Genomic DNA, 19865 nt, shown 5'->3' with positions numbered 1-19865 from the left:
CAGGATGCTGGAGACACCAGGGGAGGGACACAGAGGTGACAGCTGGATGGGATGCTTGGGGACATTGGGAAGGTGGGGTGCTGCGACCCACAGGGATGGGATATTAGGGACACCAGGGAAGGGCCCCAACTGTCACCACTGGATGAGATGCCAGGGACAGCAGGGAAATGGGATGCTGGGGACAGCAGAGGGACAATCAGTGGTCCCCGGGAGGGATGTGATGCCAAGCAGAGAGGTCTCTGGGAGGGACACACCTGGGGTGACACTGTCCCCCCCTCAGGGCTGGGGGGGGGATGGTGTGCTGGACACCAGGCTCTGTGGAAGGGAGGTGCAGGGTCCCCAAAGCTTACTAATAAAACATTAGCAGAGTTTTTCTCCCTCAGAGGTGACCTGGGATCAGTTCTGAGCTGGGAAATTAATTCATGGCCCAATCCTGCAGCCCTTGGTGCCATCCCACTGCCAGGTCTTCTGCCCACCAAGCCCTCCAGAAAAAGGGGTCCTTGGCTCTGGGGGTGGTAGGTGAAGGGCTCCCAACCAGAGGGAGTGGGAGATACCTCCCCTTCCTATCAAGAGTTTTAGGTGCCAGAGAACAATTCCTCAGGCTGGGGCTTTGGCTGGAGAAGGTATCAATAGGGGCATCTGAATCTTGGAATATTCCTTGCTGGGGCTTGTGACCATTGTTACATCTATCTAAAAACATGAAGATGTTCCCAGCAAATCCTTGTATCCAGCTGAAGGGGCAATTCTGGTTTTCCTGGAATTGAGATCAGGCCTTTTTTGTACACTGCAGGGGCCAGGGGTTGCTGGAGAAGGAGGAGGAAGAGGAGGAAGAGGAGGAAGAAGAGCCTGAGACTGTGGTAACCCAAAAAACCAGACCCCATCCTGCCATCTTTTCTCACCTGGGATTTCTTGGGTTACATCCACAGGAATCCTGGTGCAAAGCTGGATTAGAGCCACGGGCAGGAGACTTCACCTGGTAATAATCAACAACAACACTGCCCACAACTTCTATCAATGTTTATTGGGGTCTGCAAACCTTGGGAGAGGGAGAATTCAGCTGCCCTGAGTGCATCCTGGATTTCAACCTTCCAGAATCCCAAACCCCAGCTCTGCAGTGCCACCAAATCCCTCACCTGGAGCTGGAGAAGCCCCAAACAGAACCCAAACTTCCAGGCAAACTCCAACCTCACCTCTCACCTCCCTCAAAGATGCCTCCAGGATCCAACTTCTGGCCTCCTGCACACCCACTGCTGGGCTGGGAAGCTTGGAGAGGGGGACACTGGTTTTCCTCCAGTATAAAATGGTTCTGGATAAACTGGGAACTGAGGTTTTCCCATCAGCTGATCCAAAGCTTCAATCCTGTTCCAGTTTCCAAGGAGAAAACCCGACCAACTCTCTTCAGGACCAGAAGGCAAAAGCTGTTTTTTCCTTTTTTTTCTTCCCCACTACTAAAAACATAAAGCTAGGGGTAAAAATGAAGAAGGTTTCTTGAACAATCTGCATTACCTGGAATCATTGGGAGCCAAAATGGGAAGTTAAAATAGGACGGAAAGCAAGATGACAGCAGTACTTCCAAATATTCTTTTTTTTGGCCAAATACTATTTTTTTTTGGTCAATGCACAAAGACTGGGCTGGGAAAACAGCTGTGGCCAAAGGCAGGGCAGGCACTGACTGACCCCAACACTTTATTTAGGTTTTTCCCCCATTACACTGCTAGAAGGGGGGGAAACCTTCATATTTTGATGCCATTTCCAAGCCTATTTCCAAGCAGAGCCCAGAGCAATGTTTGGAAGTTTAAAAGCCAAAGTTGCTACCTAATGCACACAAGATTTTTTTCAGTTTATTGCTTTTCTAGCTCAATTACAGCTTTGAAACACTTGCCTCAGCTTTTGCCTCACTTAAAAACACCTTTTCCACATATCCAGTTGAATCTCCCTTCTTAAAACCAGAGAGAACCTCCTGTGGTCAAGGGCATGAACATCCCTGGGACAGCTCTATCCTTCTGGTATTTCTTTATTCCTGAACAGATGTCACTAAATGTCCTTTCAAAAACAATTGGAAAAGGGTCCAGGCAAATGCAATGTAAAACTTTAAAACCCCCCTGACAAATTAGTTCAAAAATATCTTGGATTTTTTCCCCTGAAACTGCAGATGTGGTATGTAAAAACCCTGCAACAAGTAAGCCATGGGAGAATGTTTTCTTCTGAGAATATTCAAGAATATCTCCAAGGTAGGAACTCTACCAGGTTACCTGATAAAAATAAACATAACTTTTCCTAAACCTGGGGTTTTTTTATTCTTTCTTTCTCTATTTAACATGAACAAACTCAGCACAGCTCAGGACTGGAGGCAAGTGAGAAAAAAAAATAGATCTGATCATCTTTGTGCTGCCACTAAGACTGGTCCTCAAAACTTGCTTACACTGCATGGCAGGTCTGAGCCAGGCTTCATAAATTTCACATGAAACACTTGCCATTAGGGGTATTTTTGAGTTCATTCTGGAACTAGCAAGTGCTTTCTGCAAGGGAAGGGAAGGGGAAGGTGTTCAATGCACAAGGAGACTGTGGAGTTCCCAAATGAGCTCCATCCAAAATGTTTTATTGAGCAGCCAGGTAAAAGCAATGGAGATCACCCAGTGCATCAGCTTTAGATACATCCTTGTTTGGTTTTAGGAAGAAATTTATGAACTTTGGAAAAAAAAAAAAAAAGTGCCCTGGAATGATTTACAAATCTGAGGAATATTGAATGTTTTGATGGGAACATGTGAAAGATATGAACCAAATAATTATTCAATGCCAATTTTTTTTTTTTTTCATAGAATGGGCTGGGTTGGAAGGGGCCTCAGAGATCATCAAGTCCAACCCTTGATCCACTCCCCCCGTGGTTCCCAGCCCATGGCACTCAGTGCCACATCCAGGCTCTTTGGAAAGATCTCCAGACACGGAGAATCCACTACTTCCCTGGGCAGCCCATTCCAATGCCTGATCACCCTCTCCAGAAAGAAATTCTTTCTCAGCTCCAACCTAAACCTCCCCTGGCACAACTTGAGACCCTTTGTGCCCTCTTGTCTTGCTGAGAGTTGCCTGGGAAAAGAGCCCAACCCCCCCTGGCTCCAACCTCCTTTCAGGGAGTTGTAGAGAGTGATGAGGTCTCCCCTGAGCCTCCTCTTCTCCAGCCTCAACACCCCCAGCTCCCTCAGCCCTTCCTCACAGCAATTCTGCTGGATCCCTTCACAGCCTCCTTGCTCTTCTCTGCACCTGCTCCAGCACCTCAAGCTCCTTCCTGAACTTCCTGAGGGGCCCAGAACTGGACACAGGACTCAAGCTGTGGCCTCCCCAGAGCTGAGCACAGGGGCAGAATCCCTTCCCTGGACCTGCTGGCCACGCTCTTCCTGAGCCAGCCCAGGATGCCATTGGCCTTCTTGGCCACCTGCGCACACTGCTGCCTCCTCTTCAGCTTCCTGGCAATCCAGACTCCCAGCTCCCTTTCTGCCACTCTGTGCCCAGCCTGGAGCTCCCCATGGGGTTGTTGTGTTGAACCTCATCCCCTTGGGATCATCCCAACTCTCCAGTCTGTCCAGGTCCCTCTGCAGAGCCCTCCTGCCTTCCAGCTGATCCACACTCCCCCCAGCTTGGTGTCATCTGTGAATTTGCTGATGATGGACTCAATCCCCTCATCTAAATCATCACTGAAGATATTGAACAGCACTGGGCCCAACACTGATCCCTGGGGGACACCACTAGTGACCGGCCGCCATTTTGATGCAGCCCCGTTCAGCACCACTCTCTGGGCCCGGCCCTCCAGCCAGTTCCTAACCCAGCACAGGGTGCTCCTGTCCAAGCTGGGGGCTGACAGCTTCTTCAGGAGGATGCTGTGGGAGACAGTGTCAAACGTCAATTATGAATTAACCTCCTGCACAGAACTCCCAACATCTGCAGCCACAAAGATATGAATCAAATAATTATTCAATGCCAATGATGAATTAATCTTCTGCACAGAACTCCCAACATCTGCAGCCACTTTCAGCTGTAAGACAAAGCAAAACAGATCCTGATGAAACCCATGTCAAAAAAATATTTTCAGCTCAAGTGCTTGAGGCAGAAGAAGCTCTTCCAAAATGATTTTGCAACTCTAACCTTAAGGAGGGTCTCAATATTGATGTCAGTTCTAATGTTAGATGCTACCAAACCCACTGGTTGTTAATTCAGCTTCCAAAGCCCATTCCACACAATGTATATTGTCTCAGAAAATACCTTTATTGCTGCAGTTTGTTACAGTGGCAATCCTGAATGGCTGAAGTAATCTGAAATAATCTATTCAAGAACTTGCAGGTACATACACACTGGCAGGAAAAGGTCTTGGCTTCACTGTGAGTGAAAGGGTCTTTTGCTCCTTATGGGTGTAAGCTCCTTTTTTAAGTTTTCAGCACTCACATTTTGATAAATTTGGTTTAGGGCAATTTAAATACAACTTTTCAGAGGTCTCTGAGGCTGCAGAAATACCCAAACTACTCAACTAGGTGCTCAAACAGGGCAATGGGTACTTAATTACAAGCCAGCCAAAGTTAAGTGATTTAATGGCAATGAAAATGTAAAAAAGAGTAATAGAAAGGCAGCTGATTTCCCTCTTTTCTCACATGTGTATTATGGACTACAATGTGTTTACTCACTGGAGTCAGAACATAAACCCCAGATGAGAAGAGAAGTCTCAAAATGAGACTGTAGTAAAGAAATAATTCTGCCTGTCAGCCAGCAGTAAACAAGAACAACAGTTCTCACTCCTGAGGCTTTTTTATTTATGCTTGTCAAAAAAAAAACCCAAAAAACCACAGTATAAAATGTTCAAGAAGCACTTTTTAAGATGCCCAAAAGGACAGTTACTGCTGCACAGTCACACTGGCTCTCACTGAGGGACCAGATGCTCCTCGTTCTCTTTCTTGAGCAATTTCCAGCTCTGTTTTGGCTTTGATTTTATTCCAATCAATTTCCATCTGTAAGAATAGAAAAAGAAGTGCACAGAAATCAACAAACATTATATGGAGAGGTTTAACAGATAGCTGCTCATTAACAGGGCAATTCCAAGTTACAAAGTGGCCACATCACTTATTATTAATCAATGTAAGATCATTAATGATAATAATTATAGTTATAATAAGTAATCAATGTAAGATCATTAGTTGTAATAATAAATCAATATTTTTAATTACTGACAACTTGCAATAACTGAATGCATGAAGGCACAGCTGGGTTCTACCAAACTGAGCTTTCCACCTTTAACATAAAGCAGGTTATATTTCATATAAAAGAATATAAATATATATATATTACATAGTATATGTTATATTATATAAATGCTTACTTTATATTGCACTATATTACATTTTATTATATTTCATTTCATACTAGAAAATATTTTTATATACTTTAATACTAATACTCCACATCTGGCAACACAAAAACCCAACACTAAACCACAAAAATTATATGGATCAATTTGCATCTCATTTTAATGAAATGGCATCTGTATCCCATTACCAAGAACACAGCCCTTTACCAGCAGGACACGTGCTGATGGCTTTTTACTGCACCTAAAGCCCCCCAAGGAAACTGGCAGCATGTTATCAGTAGTTATCTGATATCACAGAAATCAGATTTCTGCCTGAAATTCATCTCCTGCATCAAGAAATGTTTTAGCCTTTTCCTGGCATCTCTCCAGCCACAGAAAATTGTCATTTTCTGGCTGTGTTCTTTCAGGACAACTTCAGACAGGAGATAAGAGTGGTACAGGGGGGCACAATCATTGCCTTTCTTCCCCAGATAAATGCTTGCTAAGAAAGAATGGATCATGGTGCATGGGATGACTCCAAAGACATCAAAAAATTGAGTTTCACTGCTGGAGAAGTCAGAATGTCAAAGTTGGGATAGGGAAAAGAAAAAAAATAAATCTCAAGTGCTGCAGAGGGAATTTTCAGAGGAGCTGTTACTCTGTTCACTGTATCCTGAAGGGAAGATGCTGGGGGAGGCAAGATGTAAGCACAGTGCCCTCACATCCTGTGAAAAGGTTAATTCCCCAGTTCAGGATGCATGGACTGGCTCCAGGTGCTTTGGATCTGATGACTGAATTATTGTTATTATTATTATTATTATTATTATTATTATTATTATTATTATTATTATTATTATTATTATTATATTGTTTTAGGTTATTATTATTTTAGATTAATATTATTATTTTAGATTATTACACATTATTTAGATTCCTTATCTGATTACAGAGTAATGTTCTCAGCTTTGAGAAAAGAGATTAAAAGCTCCTTAATTAAACCTGAAGGAGTTTGGTTGGGGAGAGGGAAACTGAGGCCCATTTTTTCCCCTGAGAAGGGAACAGCAGCCCAAAATCTTCCTTTTTCTCTGTGATTCCCTTAACATTTCCTTCTGACTTTGCTATACGAGTCCTAGAGGCTGCATTAAGAATTTAATTACTACTGTAGCCAACAATTAAAATCTTCTTCATCAACCAGGACCCCTCCTATCTGCAGATCAAGACCTTCAGGAGGTGGATGCAGAAAAGGACTTCTTTACCCCAGGAACCGTCTGTTTTTAGCCCAGGAACCTTCTGGGGAATCCAGCACATCAACTTCTAGCTCAGGAACTGTAGGAGTTGCCCTCAGTCTTTTCAGTTCTATGAAAATCTAATAAATGCAAACAGGCTCCTGATGATGGGGAGGGTTTCCAGAAGTTTGGTGAAATTGTCTATTTAGCTGTTTGGCAGAATGAGTTGTAGTTCACCCTCTACATAAATCTGGATCCCTTTGATGTTTGTTATTGTTGCCATCCATAAAATCACCTTGAAGACATTTAGGAATGTCTTCATTCCTAAAATGAAGGCATTTTGAAGGAAGGAAGGATGTTGAAGACATTTAGGAAGTACACATTCAATCATACTGAGGTCTGGCTCCCTGTTCAGGGAAAACAACTGTGCCTCCAGTTGTATAACCCCTGGCAGCTACTAAAGGTATAGATTCTATATCTGTGCCTTACATCAAAACCTCACAGGCCAAGCAGCCCCACATCAAGCTATCAATTTGTCCTTTGGTGCCCAACCTCAAGATTTGTGTCCACATTTGAAGCAAAGAAGGAAAATGTAAGAGCAATTCCCCAACTGGTTACAAAGAACAGGCTGACCTAAAGCTGTAGATTATTTCTAAGGAATACTTACACCTTCTGCATACTGCAAAAAACTTTTGTTGGTTTCCTTTTTACCAAAATCTTCTAGGAACTTCTGTCTGTAAGCCAGGACTGTGTCAACGTGGGTCTTGTGCTTTACTGCTAGCTCTAGGGCCCTGGAATAAAAGAGAAATGGGCTTTATAAAATGCTAGGGCATGATAATCACCATGGTTTTTGCAAAACTAGACACTGGGAAGTGTTTGAGCTGCAGGCAAAATCCCTCATCTATAGAGCCAGGAGGTTTTACCCCAGTATCAGTCACAGGAGATCCAAGAGAGCCAGAGAAGGAGACCATCTGCTTTGTGATGCTTGGTGTGAAGAATATCCAACATTATTTCTGTTGACAACCTCTGGAGTTTGATAATAGGGTGTATTTATTTGAAGGAAATAAACCAGAATGGAGAGTTAAGAAAAAAGTAAAGGGACAAAATAATTAAAAAATAAAAAAAAGAATAAAAGTAACAATTTTAAGTAACTTCACTATAGTCAGGAGTTGCTTCTGAACAGTGTGATAATCCTGTGATGTTATCCATATGGTGATTTATGAATATTCTGTAGATGGGAAAGATGGATCACTGGATTAGTTTGACTTATTACTCTCACATCTGTTTTCTTCTTAATGACAAAAGCAACACTGGTGTTTTGTAGATGCAGTTTTTAGCTGATACATCTTAGGCAACATAATAAAAAACCCACAGATAAGCAGAGAGGAAAAACCAACTTTTTGCCCACAGTGACACAAATAGAACAGGAGGGGAATTAGTAGTAAATGGCCTCAGAAGGTTCTGTCAGAAAACGTGGGTTGTGTTTAAAGGAGAAATTCCTGCTTTGTTTTCTCAGGCCTAATTCATATGTCATCCACCTACACAGTGCTGGGAGCCTGAATGGCCACGTGTCTATTTTTAGCTGCAAGACATTTCAAAACAGCTTTGAGTTCTTTGAGGGTCACAGAGAGTTTGAGGTATTGCTGAGGACAATTCTGCCTTAGCAATAATGAAAAAGCAGAATGTTATTTCAAAATTATTCCAAGCATGTTTTTTTGGACTTTTATCACAGAATACATGTGTCTTCTAAAAATGAGAGGGGAAAAAAAAACAAGCCGAAAGTTGCTTCATCGGTTGCTGTCAGGATGTGATTAACTTCATCTTTTTATAGCTCAGGGCAACTCCAGATATGAAATTAGTCAGCTAAATGTCTGCAATAAAACAACTGATCTAAATTTAGAGGCTACCTCAGTGAGACTGCTCATAAACAGAATGTGCTTAAAGCAATCAGAGAATCACAGAGCGTCAGGTTGGGTGGGAGCTCAGGGATCATCTGCTCCAACCCTTCTGATATTATTGTTTATCTGAGATGTCTCCAAGCACCCCAAGCTGAGACTTCAGACTTTCCAAAGTGGGGGAATCCACCCCTGCCCCTTTCCCAATCCTACCTTTCCCAATTGAAGAGGTTAATGTTGATTTGGATGGCTTGATAAACCAGGCCTGTTTGAAGGAGCAGCGTTTCAGCTTCTTGGGTGTTCCCATTGAACAGCAGGATCTGAGCCATCCTGGACTCTTTTGATGGAAGCTCTTTGATGGAATTGATAAACTGAACCTTGTCAATCTGCTCAGGAGATGGTAGAATGGTTTATATAGAGGCAAATGAATGAAGAAAATCAGTTTTGCTACGATTTAACTGGAAAGGAAAAGCATTTTCTCACCTCACCAATGGAGGCGTAGGCGATTTCTGCTGTGGCCATGTCTCTGTTGGCAACAGCCATGGCAGCCAAACATGCCCACAGAGTTTGATCCTGAAATTTAAAGCAGAATAAAACTCCTTAAACCTCATTAGCAGGCTACAGGTGACTTCCCAAAGGAAGCACCCAAGTCCTGAAATGTTGTTAAGATAACACATTTCTCAGGATGCCATTCGTGGCCTGCATCTCTTACCAGAAAGGCACAACTACTACTACTTAATTATTTCTCTGAACTCCTTTAATTATTTCTCTGAACTCCTTAATTATCAAAATGTTGAGGTTGTGACCAGCAGAGACTGACAGTGTGGCTGATCATTAGTTTGCAGTGTCTCAGTCAGTAATGAACTCTGGCCATCACTTTATCAGCATCTCAGCAGTCTCCCTGTCACTGCTTGTGGAACTCTGCTGGAAACCAAAGCACTGGTTGGGGTTAAAAAAAAAAACAAAAAAACATAAAACCAAACTGTTTTAATCTGGATCATCTCCACCTGGCTCCAGAAATAACTGAACTGGAACCATGATGCTGACATTCACACTGATTACACAGTTACCATAAGCCTACCACAAATGAAAGAGAAAAGGGAAAAAGAAATCACTGGAGAACATAAGCCTGCTGAAATATAAATATATACATTAGAGCTCAAAAGTTCTGACTCCTTTGTGGTCATTTCAGGACATTTTATCTTTAGAATTAAGAATTAGAAAAACTTAGCAGCAATAATAACACCACCAATAATAATAATAATAACAGCACCAATTATTATTCTTGTTGTTATTACAACACCCTTGTTTTCTTTTTCATGGCTTTTGTATTATTTTCACCCAACCTTAAAGGAACCCCCAAACTCAGAAAAACATTTAGGAAAATCCTGATTATTTTGATATCTTCCCTGTTCAACTTTGATTGCATTAGTGACACAGTTTCACTACTAAAGCCTGACAGTCATATGAAAGCACTGATGTCTTTTTTTAGCAGTAAGCAAGGGAAAGGAAGGAGGGTTTGGGGGAGATTTTTTTTTTTGGGTTCTGTTTTGGGTTTTTTGGGTGTCTGTTCTAAAGGCTGCCAGACTCACCTTATCTGTTGATGTTGCCTAAATACATACAAAAGCAAGCAAAGGAAAAAAAACAAGAAACAAACAAAACAAGTGAAATAAAATATGAAAAATACCTGCATGTGGACATGTAGATAATCTTATCAGTTTTATTAGAGGCCCAGCCCTGAAAACTTCAGCTGATTAATAACTTCTGTGAGTACCTGTGTTCAGTTTGGACTTTTGTGTGAGTAAAAAGGATTTTTATTAGGTATAATAAAACCCCAAATTATGTATTTCATATAACTACAAAAAAATGACTAATTTTTCAAGACCAGCCCCCAAATCCTCAGCAACAAAACAGAACCAAAAAGAGTTGTAACATCTGATGTGCCACTGTAATTATTAACTTAAGGCTGGAAAAGATAAATATTAGGGTGAAAGTATAGCTGAATATTCCAAATATTTAGCACTTACCTTGACAAAGCGACACAATCTGACAGCATCCTCCCATTTGGAACTACCAACATACTCATGGAGAATCCCAGGATAAGGTGAAATATTGAGGTGAATAAGTGAACCATCTGCTCTTCTAATTGTTATTTGATTTCCTACAAAATGTACAATCTGGGGATTTTTGCTAAATTCACTGGGTAGAGAAAGAAAGGTTAAGTTAATACTCACTTCTTCCTTAGTGAAAAGGAGATTTAGGATGTAAAGAAATCTTTGTTTCAGGATTACAACACAATTACACTTCATTTTCAGAGCATGTAAAAAGCTAAGCACCCAGTTATTCAGGGGTTATACCCAACAGAGAGCAGCCATGGCCTCTAAAAATAAAACTGGAGTTATGCACATTCACTGGTTGTGAGGCAAAGGCAAACTGCCTGTTCCTGACTAAAATTTCCAATAATTTTTTCAGTAGAAAATATTTGGGTTCTGATAATTCTGTAATTGATGAGCTCAGGTATTCCCTAGGAAGAATTTCACAGCACAAAGCACACAGGCTGAAGTAAACCTGCAAATAAATATGCTAAGCTAAAAAATAATGTTATTTGTGACCTTGGATCTCCATATTTTAAATTTCCAGAAGTTACTTGAAACAGATCTTGGTTGGCTGCTTTTTTTTTTAACAAACTAAGGCAATATTTCAGGAGATAGGAATAAAATCTGCCTTTTGGATCAAGATATTATTCTGCTTGTACACTGTGCATTGTCATTTCCACCTCCAACTTTATGCTAAACCTTCTAAAACAATTTTTCCTCATTTCCAAATCAAGAAGTAGGAACTTGAAAGGAATTTTCCAAGCTGCCACCCTGGCTTCTACTTTGACCAAATGAAGAGAATTCTTTCAGGAATGAGTAAACTGGTTAAAATACACAATAACACCTTTTTTGATCAAAAAGGATCTATTACCTGGCATCTTTTTCATACAGAGTTTTTGGCAAAAGATCTTTATCTACATAGACTGTGTTGGGGTAGTACCAGACAGTAAACTGGGTATCTTGAATCCCACAGAGAATGTTGGATGTGTCATTCCAAGCCAAAGTTTGAACCATTGTCCCTTGATTTAAAGAGAAGAAAATAAATGTAAAGAGAACAGAATAATGGGCATTTCCACTAGAAATTGCAAAAGAAATGGACACTTGTACAAACATCAGTTCCTTCTGTAAGGATGGGTTTTAACCCCTTCAGTTTGCAAGGTTTACATCCTACATATTTTCAGCCAGATTCAGTTCTCTCTTTCTGGAAGTTCTTTTCAGAATAATGTTTTTATCAGAATTTAGACCAAATGTACCAAAATTATTTCTACCACTATCTCAGGAAAGCCATAGGACTATTTCTAATGGTTTTTTTTTTCAAGTCCAATTTCACTGGTAACTAAAAAGCCCAATTTTGTCTCTTGTACAAGCTCAAAATCTATTTGCATGCTAGCATGGGAACTGATCTGGAGTTTTTCTTACCTAACTTGACAATCTTCTGTTCTTTTCCAAACCGTTTCACTGAAGTGATGTAAAGATCTCTGTTCTTATCAATAAAAGCTATTTTTCTCTCACTTGTAAGTCCTTTCTGGTCCAATGCAATCTCCACTATTTCTGCCTGAAAAGGAAAAAAGATCTGATTTTTTATTTTGGAGATCCCTATCACAGCAAGCATGTGATACCCAAATGAATGCCTTACTTCAAGCAAGGCACAAAACCCATGAAAAACTCAACTGTGAAGACACTTTATCTGTGTCTTCTCTGTTGAATGAAGCATTATATAAATGGAATTTCATGCAGAAACACCAGTGGCAGTCCCAAAGCCAAAGCTGAATCTCTCTGATCAGTTTTGCTGCCCTTTACCTGTAGTTTCACACACTTGATGTGCACAAGAAACACCTCCCAGTAACTGCACAGACCCTACCCCTTTGTACATCAAAACTGCATTAAAAAATCTGATTTTTGGTATTTTTTTGAGTCAGGTAGAACAGTCAAGCTCTTTTCTGTTAAGACTGTAAAGCTTTCATAGATTATTAGACACGTTATTGAGGAAACCCATTAATGGTTCTTGATTTCAAAGTATAAGAAAAAAGAGGACTCCCTTACCTTATGGGTTAGAGGCTTCCCATCACCTAAAGGCTTTCCAGATAAAGCTTCAAAAATGTAGATAACTGGAGGAAAAAAAGAACAAAAACCCCAATATGGTTTATAAGTTAAAAGCAAGAGTTCTTCATAGGCTTTGCAAGCAAGTTTGTACCTTGCATTTTAAATAAATTAATGTTACCAAGGCTGATATCCATATCTTAACCTATTAATGAATATGAAAGTGATACCCATGGAAATATATTTTCCTAGAGGAATTAGTGCCAGATATTTAAAACACTTTCCTTTGAACTATTGGGTAAAACATCCTGCAGAAGCATTCTCTGGTTTGAATTCTTAACACAGTGGTCCCTCAGCTTGGTGTTTTTTCAGGACACTTTAGGGTTTCTGTCTGACATAGTGACAAGAACTGGCTTCCTCAAAAAGGATCTGTTTTATCTTGAATGTTGCATATAGTGCTTGTAATCTTTACCAAAAATCCATCTGTTCAACTCTTTCCCTGTTTCACCCTCAAAAAATAAAAAAGAAACAAAAAAACCTTCCAACCCCCCAACCAACTTCACCTCTCTTTCTGCCATATCCAGTGAAGACTCGATTTGCAACCTGCCTAAAAATGAAGTTCCTCTTTCTTTCTGCCTTTTTCTCTCTCTTTACACATCTGTGTGTGTGAGGCAGAGAGATCCATGAGCATTAAAAACCCATTTATGCCTCCTTTATGTACAGCCTGTGAGTACACACTTGAATTCAGAGAGATGCTGGCATTCCAACCTAGAGAATCATAGAACTGGCTGGGTTGGAAGGGACCTCAGAGCTCATCAAGTCCAACCCTTGATCCACTCCCCCCGTGGTTCCCAGCCCATGGCACTCAGTGCCACATCCAGGCTCTTTGGAAATAGCTCCAGACACCAGGTGCAGGAAGTTTCCTCTGTTTCCCTCTGCATTACCAGCAGCTCCTCTGCACAGTTGTTCCCATTGGGAATCCCCTTCTTGGCCACATTTTAGGGAAATTCAGCTACAGAGAGCACCCCAGCTCTCTGAGAGATCTGTACTGCCTGGAAATGGCACAGTTCTGAAGTCCAAACTTCCATACATGGGTTTTCCAGCAAAAAAAAATAAATTAAAATTTCACTTGTTGCCCAGGCAAACTTGAATGAAGAGACAGAACAAAGCTGGCTGACAAAAACAAATCTCCCTACAACTCATTTATGCAAAAACTTTACCTGAAGCTCATCTGGCCATGTTGTGGTTTAGAATGATGGTGCTTTTGATGCCAAAACCCAAAATTTAAGAGTCTAAAAATCTCCAAGAACAAAAGGGAGATCATCACCCACCTCCTGACTGTGGTTCTATCAGCTGCATGTAGAATTACACCAAAATAAACTAATGCAAAGAACACCTGAGCACTAAAATGAATCAAAGCCAAAATCCTGGTAGCTTTTAAGAGCAGCAGAAAAAGTTGCTCAGGTAGCTTAGAAAATTTGATGTCAGAGAGGGAAAACCTACAGTTCAGCTATTTCCTGCAAATATTCCATGATTCTCTGAAGCATTTCACACAACTGGAAGGTCAGAGACACATAATCCTCTAAGTTTTGCCACCAAATTAACTCCTCTTTATAATAAATATTATCTTTAATAAGATAATAAGATATATAAGATAATAAGATATTTTTATAATCAATATTATCTTACAGAGAAATTGTTTATTCTTTCTTTTTTACCATAAGGGAAAGATAAATGCAAAGAGGTTGAATAATAAATAATTAGCAAACAAGGAATAAAACTCACCCTTTTCATCAGCTTTGTCTTTTACTGCTAATGTATCATTGCTCAGAGATACTGTCTGGGCATTTAAAATGTCTGTTCTCATCCCTGGAAACTTTGGAGAGGAAATTAATCTTCCTTCATATGAATATAAATAGAGCCCTCCACCATCTACAAGAAGAAAATGCCTACAAAAACAAACCAAAACCTAAATCACTAAATAATACAGAAAAACATGGTGACAGTTTCAACAGTTTTAAGGTAACCTGCACATTTTTTGCAGTTAAACTACATCATTTCTAGCAATTCATTCCTGGCAATTCATTTCAGCAAGGGGAAAAAGCTGACTGATAAAAAGAAATTCCTGAAATTACATTTGGAAATGGAGAATGAAATAGGAATTTCTTGCAAACATCACACAAATATGTAAGTAAAACCCAACTCTTTATTTGGCATACCTGGCAATGTTTTTAATAAAAACTGGAGACAAAAGGTAATTTTAATAAAATTAATTCCAGTTGAAAAACACAACATAAAACAGAAAGCCCTCAGATGTTAGTATGATGTCAGAAGATCTACTTTCTGTCATAAATAAAAGTATATAACATCTGAAAAGACTGATTACCACCATCACAGACCTATGGCAAATACCCCCAAGTCAAGCCTTTACATGCTGCTTACCAACAGAGTCACCTTTTTCTCTAATTCTCTCATTTCAATCCATGCTTATTTTACATAACAAGGTTTTAGGAAATAAATGCTCACATCTAAGAGTGAGACAACAAGCACTGAGTTACCTTTCTGCTTGTAGAATCAAACTAACTGTTCCTTCCTTCAGGTCAAAGATCAGAGGTGTATTCCAGTTCTTTGTACTGAAACAAAAATAAAAAGGTTCACTGAACCTTCTCATCTTCAGGTATCATTGCAAATGCTTTTCATCATTTCACATTCCTAAAAAGGGAGGCTTTGAATAAGAAAACAGCATTTAGGAAGCCAAATAACACTGATCCCCATGCAGGATGATCCAAAGACACTGCTGCCTTCATTTTTGCATCCCCTCACCCTAGCAGCAGCTGAGCCAGGAATTCTGGCAAACAGCAAAATCATGGGTTTTATGGAAAAAAAATTATTTAAATATTTCTGAACTACATTTTAACTGTTTTACAGTGGTGCAGAGGTAGTACAGAGTCCCCTTCTTGTCCCTCTGCATGATTGTTCAGCATTAGTCATCTCAAGGGACAGACAAGGGACTTTAGGAGTGAACTTTAAATTTCAGCATATGAAAGAGAATATCATGTTCTCAAAACATGACACAGCACTGAGTCACTCCTATCCTATTCCAAAACAATGTCATGCCAGAAGTAGCATCCAAAAAACCAGGAGTCCCTAGATGGAGACAGGAATAGAGTTGCCTCCAGCCACCATTCTGCTGCCTGGATGGGAAAAAAAAAAAGAAAAAAGAAGAAAGCCTGACAAATTTTTGTAGCAAAATGAAGAGGGAGTGATGGCACCAGCAGGAAGCTGCAGACAGGAGGATGCTGGAGGGCAATAATATTCCCAGAATATTTTGTTGTAGATGATAATAAAGAATCACAGAATAGTTTTGGTTGGAAGGCACCTTAAAGACCATCTTTAAATGATCATCTTTTAGGATCTTTTAGGTCCTTTCCATCCTTACCCATTCTATGATTCTATAATCCAGTTTCAACCCCCCTGCCATGAGCAGGGACCTCTCCCACCAGCCCAGCTTGCTCAAGGTCCCATCCAACCTGGCCTTCAACACTTCCACAACCTCCTTGGGCAACCTGTTCCATCATCTCACCAACTTCAGAGGAAAGAATTTTTTTCCTAAAGCCAAGTTTGAAACCATTTCCCCTTCTCCATGATCCTTGGTTCCATAAAATATTCCCATTAGTTAAACCCAACCCAACCCAAAGACCTGGAAACAACCAGAACACCAAAAAAAAACAAATAAAAAAAGACCTCTTGTACTTTATATGAAATTTCTGTTATGGTTTTACAGCTGTTGGGTAAACAGAGGGAAGCTCCATGAGTTTGTTGAAGTCCTGGCCTTCAACACTTCCACAACCTCTTAGGGCAACCTGTTCCATCATCTCACCAACCCCAGAGGAATTTTTTCCTAAAGCCAAGTTTGAAACCATTTCCCCTTCTCCATGATCCTTGGTCCATAAAATATTCCCATTAGTTAAACCCAACCCAACCCAAAGACCTGGAAACAACCAGAACACTAAAAAAACAACCAAACAAGAACCTCCAGTACTTTAAATGAAATTTCTGTTATGGTTTTACAGCTGTTGGGTAAAGAGAGGGAAGCTCCATGAGTTTGTGGGACTCACGAGAAGACATAGCACTGGAGAGAAGTGGAAACAACCAAATGTCCATAGTTCAAGGAGGCTTTGATCACCCTGTCACGGAATTCCAGCAGATCCACTGCATCATTGAGCACGTTGTGCACCTGAGCAAAGGGAAATTCTGGTTGAATGAGACAGCAACAATCATTGGAATTCAACTTAAGGAGTGAAATAGTAGATTATTCCTTGTAATAAATACCTGCTGGTGCATTGGCAGAATGTCTCTACCTGGGAACAGGCCCTGGTGAAAACTGAAAGGTTCTATAAACTCTGAATAAACAGTATATATAATTATAAATAATATTATAACAAGCTGGGTGGAGCTCTTTAAAGGAGAGGAGTCACTAATGCACACATAAGGGATAAGCACAATATTATCCAGAAGGCTGAAAGATCATCTGAGATCAAGGATGGCTGAAAGCTCCCACTTTCAGACTCAGTTGCTGATTATTTAAGCATTTTAAATACAGTACAATCTCATCCTAATCCCATCAAAACAATTCAGCAAGATCCAAGATTTGGATAAGGATCTGTTGTCTAGGTGTTGAATAATTCTAGCATCTATTTTAATGCCAAAATGAGGAATTTAGGAGAGGGCCTGGGTGAGGGGGCTGTGCTTCTCCTGGGAAATCTGGCTCAAGTGACTTCTTGCTTCAAGAAAATCCCACTTTGCCTGGAATCACCAGAGATTTTGGGTAGAAATAGAAGATTTCTGATGATGGGGGTGGTTGTTTGGTTGTTTGTTTTTTAAGATGTCACCATTCTGAGGGTGGTAATGGTTCTCTCTGATTTTCTCCCATTATGCAACCAAGTGCAAAACAAGGACTGAACTCAGTTATTATGAAAGCCTAAAAACCATTTCCATATTAATTGCTTTGTCTACCCCAGTGATATGTCCATAATTGACTGAGGAAAAAAAGAATGCATCTAGAACTTCTTTGTAAGTAAATAATAAATAAATAAAATTAATAAAGCAGATAAATAAATAAAATAATAAAGCAGAAAAGAATATCACTGTAGTAAAGAGACTTTAAAAATTAAAATAACATGAGAACCACTGTAATAAGAAGAAATACAAAATAATTAACAAACACAAAAGTGAAATAATCAAGGAAAAAATAAAAAAACAGTCCTAAGGGTTAGCTATACTTCCCCAGTTGTTCACATATTCAAACACTCTGGAGATTATTCCCAGAGCCCATCTGTTCCCAGTCGATGTCTGGGAATGAAAGAAGAAATGTGAAGTTTTACCTGCTAATGGGTCTTTTGTGTTCCCAGACACTGACTCATGTTATCCCACCCACTGGACCAAATGGTAAGACAGCATTTCTGTTGTTACAACTTTTCCCAATTACACAGGCAATGTTAAAAGAATCAAGAGGATAAAAAAAAAAAAAAAAAAAAAAAAAGACATTTAAGAGAGCTAATTAGGAATTTAGGAACCTGACTTCGATATTGAAAATATTGGCTTGGTGTCCATAACCAAATGTGTAATTTGGAAAATCTGTAAGAATGGAAATCTTATATTATCCCACTGTTCAGAGAGTGGATGCTGTGAGTCAGTGTCTGGGAACACACAGGGCAAATCAGAAGGCAAAAATTCATATTTCTGCATTAATTCCCAGATATTTGGTAACCTAAAGGTGGATTCAGACCAAGATTTTTTTATTTTTTATTTCAAAAGGATCCTAAACTGAAGCTCCAGAAACCACATGTAGGGGCTCTGCTTCATTTCCAGCAGTGCAGAGACTTGGCAGCTCCCACTGAGGTCAATGCTTGGTGCTTGGTCCTCAGATGGAAGGACCAGGCAGGTCCCTGCTACCTGACAAATTTCTGTAGCTTTGGAGGAGCTGAATGTAAGCTGCAATTCCACATGGTGCAGAAAAGCATATTATGACTTTTTAATTCATCTGGAAATGCCCCAAGACAGCAACATTCATGACAGCTTCATTACCAGCAAGGACACAGTAAAGCTCCAACAACTCATGGATGCAGGGAAGGTGAAGAAGATTCCTCTAAAATAACTCTTCCAATTTTTTTTCTGGAGGATAAAGTATTTCTGAGTGATGTAGTTCTGGTCCATCTGGTGGTATGGGTTGGTTTACATGGATCTAATAATCCAGTTGAGTGGTGAGAACCACAGAATGGTGAGAGTTGGAAGAAACCTTCAAGATCATCAAGCTCCAACCCCCCAGCATGGCCAGGGACACCTCCCACTAGACCAGGGCAGCTGAAAAAGTGACACTGAAATTTTTCCTCTACAACCAAATCCCTATTTTGACCTTCACCTGTGTTTAAAAGCTTTTTATTCTTACACCCTCAAAATAACATCTAGGAAATGAGTTTGTACTGACACACCCAGCTCTAGGTGCAAACCAACCATTTGTAGCCAGATACCTTCCATGTAACTAATAATTATTTACACCATTTGCTAACTCATTTGCTTTATGACCTTAAATGTTTTCAGTCATATATACACAAGAAAATAATTGGGATCATCACAGATTCACAGCATGGTTTGAGTTGGAAGAAACCTTCAACATCCCCCAGTTCCAACCCCCCTGCATGGCTATATTTTGTTGAGGACTTCATTTTCCCATTTTACATCCAAAAATCAAGCCTTAGAAAGCTAGTGAGCAGAAAGCAGAGCTCTAAACTCTTGACAGTTACCTCCATGGTTCTCCTTTTAATCAAGGTTATTTCAAAGTTCTTCCACTCCCAGCGTTGCTCCACGACGTGGGCAAAAATGACGTGTCCATTTCCACACGCTCCAGCCAGCTGAGTGCCATCAATAGACCAGGCAATATTAAATATACTGCCAGTGTTTGGCTTCTCCAAAGCATAAGACCACTTTAGAGGGAAAAAAAAAAATATTTAAAATGTTGGTGAGCTTTCTGGATATGTTTTCTTGTAGTAGATTCTCTCACGTTTGTCATTTTTGAAGGAATCTCACTTTTTTGTTATAGGTTGGGAAAGCAGAGAGTAAAAACATCACATGTCTTCAGTCAGATTGCTGCAAAAAAAGGGACTGAAGAAGGTAAACCAGCAGGAACAGCAAAAAATAAACAATGTCACAATGCCTGAAGTGGAGTCAGTCAAAGGTAGCTCATTAACACATTATTGTAAAAAACCTAGGAGAATTTTCAGAC

At 40.1% G+C, this 19865-nt stretch overlaps 1 protein-coding gene across 1 annotated transcript in view; it reads right to left on the bottom strand.

Moving 5' to 3' along the window:
- Positions 1-4807: 4807 nt before the first annotated feature.
- Positions 4808-19865, bottom strand: part of LOC115598746 (intraflagellar transport protein 80 homolog) — a 33822-nt gene continuing 18764 nt past the window's right edge. Inside the window, exons 6-17 of the mRNA XM_030456143.1 lie at positions 19387-19566; positions 16702-16820; positions 15142-15216; positions 14369-14532; positions 12587-12651; positions 11963-12098; positions 11415-11562; positions 10475-10646; positions 8931-9020; positions 8661-8833; positions 7220-7343; positions 4808-4991 (exon numbers count right to left, since the gene is read on the bottom strand). Of these exons, the coding sequence (XP_030312003.1) occupies positions 4878-4991; positions 7220-7343; positions 8661-8833; positions 8931-9020; positions 10475-10646; positions 11415-11562; positions 11963-12098; positions 12587-12651; positions 14369-14532; positions 15142-15216; positions 16702-16820; positions 19387-19566 (1560 nt within the window). The 3' untranslated portion in view covers positions 4808-4877. The remainder of the gene's footprint in view (positions 4992-7219; positions 7344-8660; positions 8834-8930; positions 9021-10474; positions 10647-11414; positions 11563-11962; positions 12099-12586; positions 12652-14368; positions 14533-15141; positions 15217-16701; positions 16821-19386; positions 19567-19865) is intronic.

The sequence above is a fragment of the Calypte anna genome, chromosome 9, assembly GCF_003957555.1.
Source record: "Calypte anna isolate BGI_N300 chromosome 9, bCalAnn1_v1.p, whole genome shotgun sequence".
NCBI classification, from domain to species: domain Eukaryota; kingdom Metazoa; phylum Chordata; class Aves; order Apodiformes; family Trochilidae; genus Calypte; species Calypte anna.
Note: the sequence above shows the minus strand (reverse complement) of the source record. Positions and strands in the feature narration are given on the sequence as shown.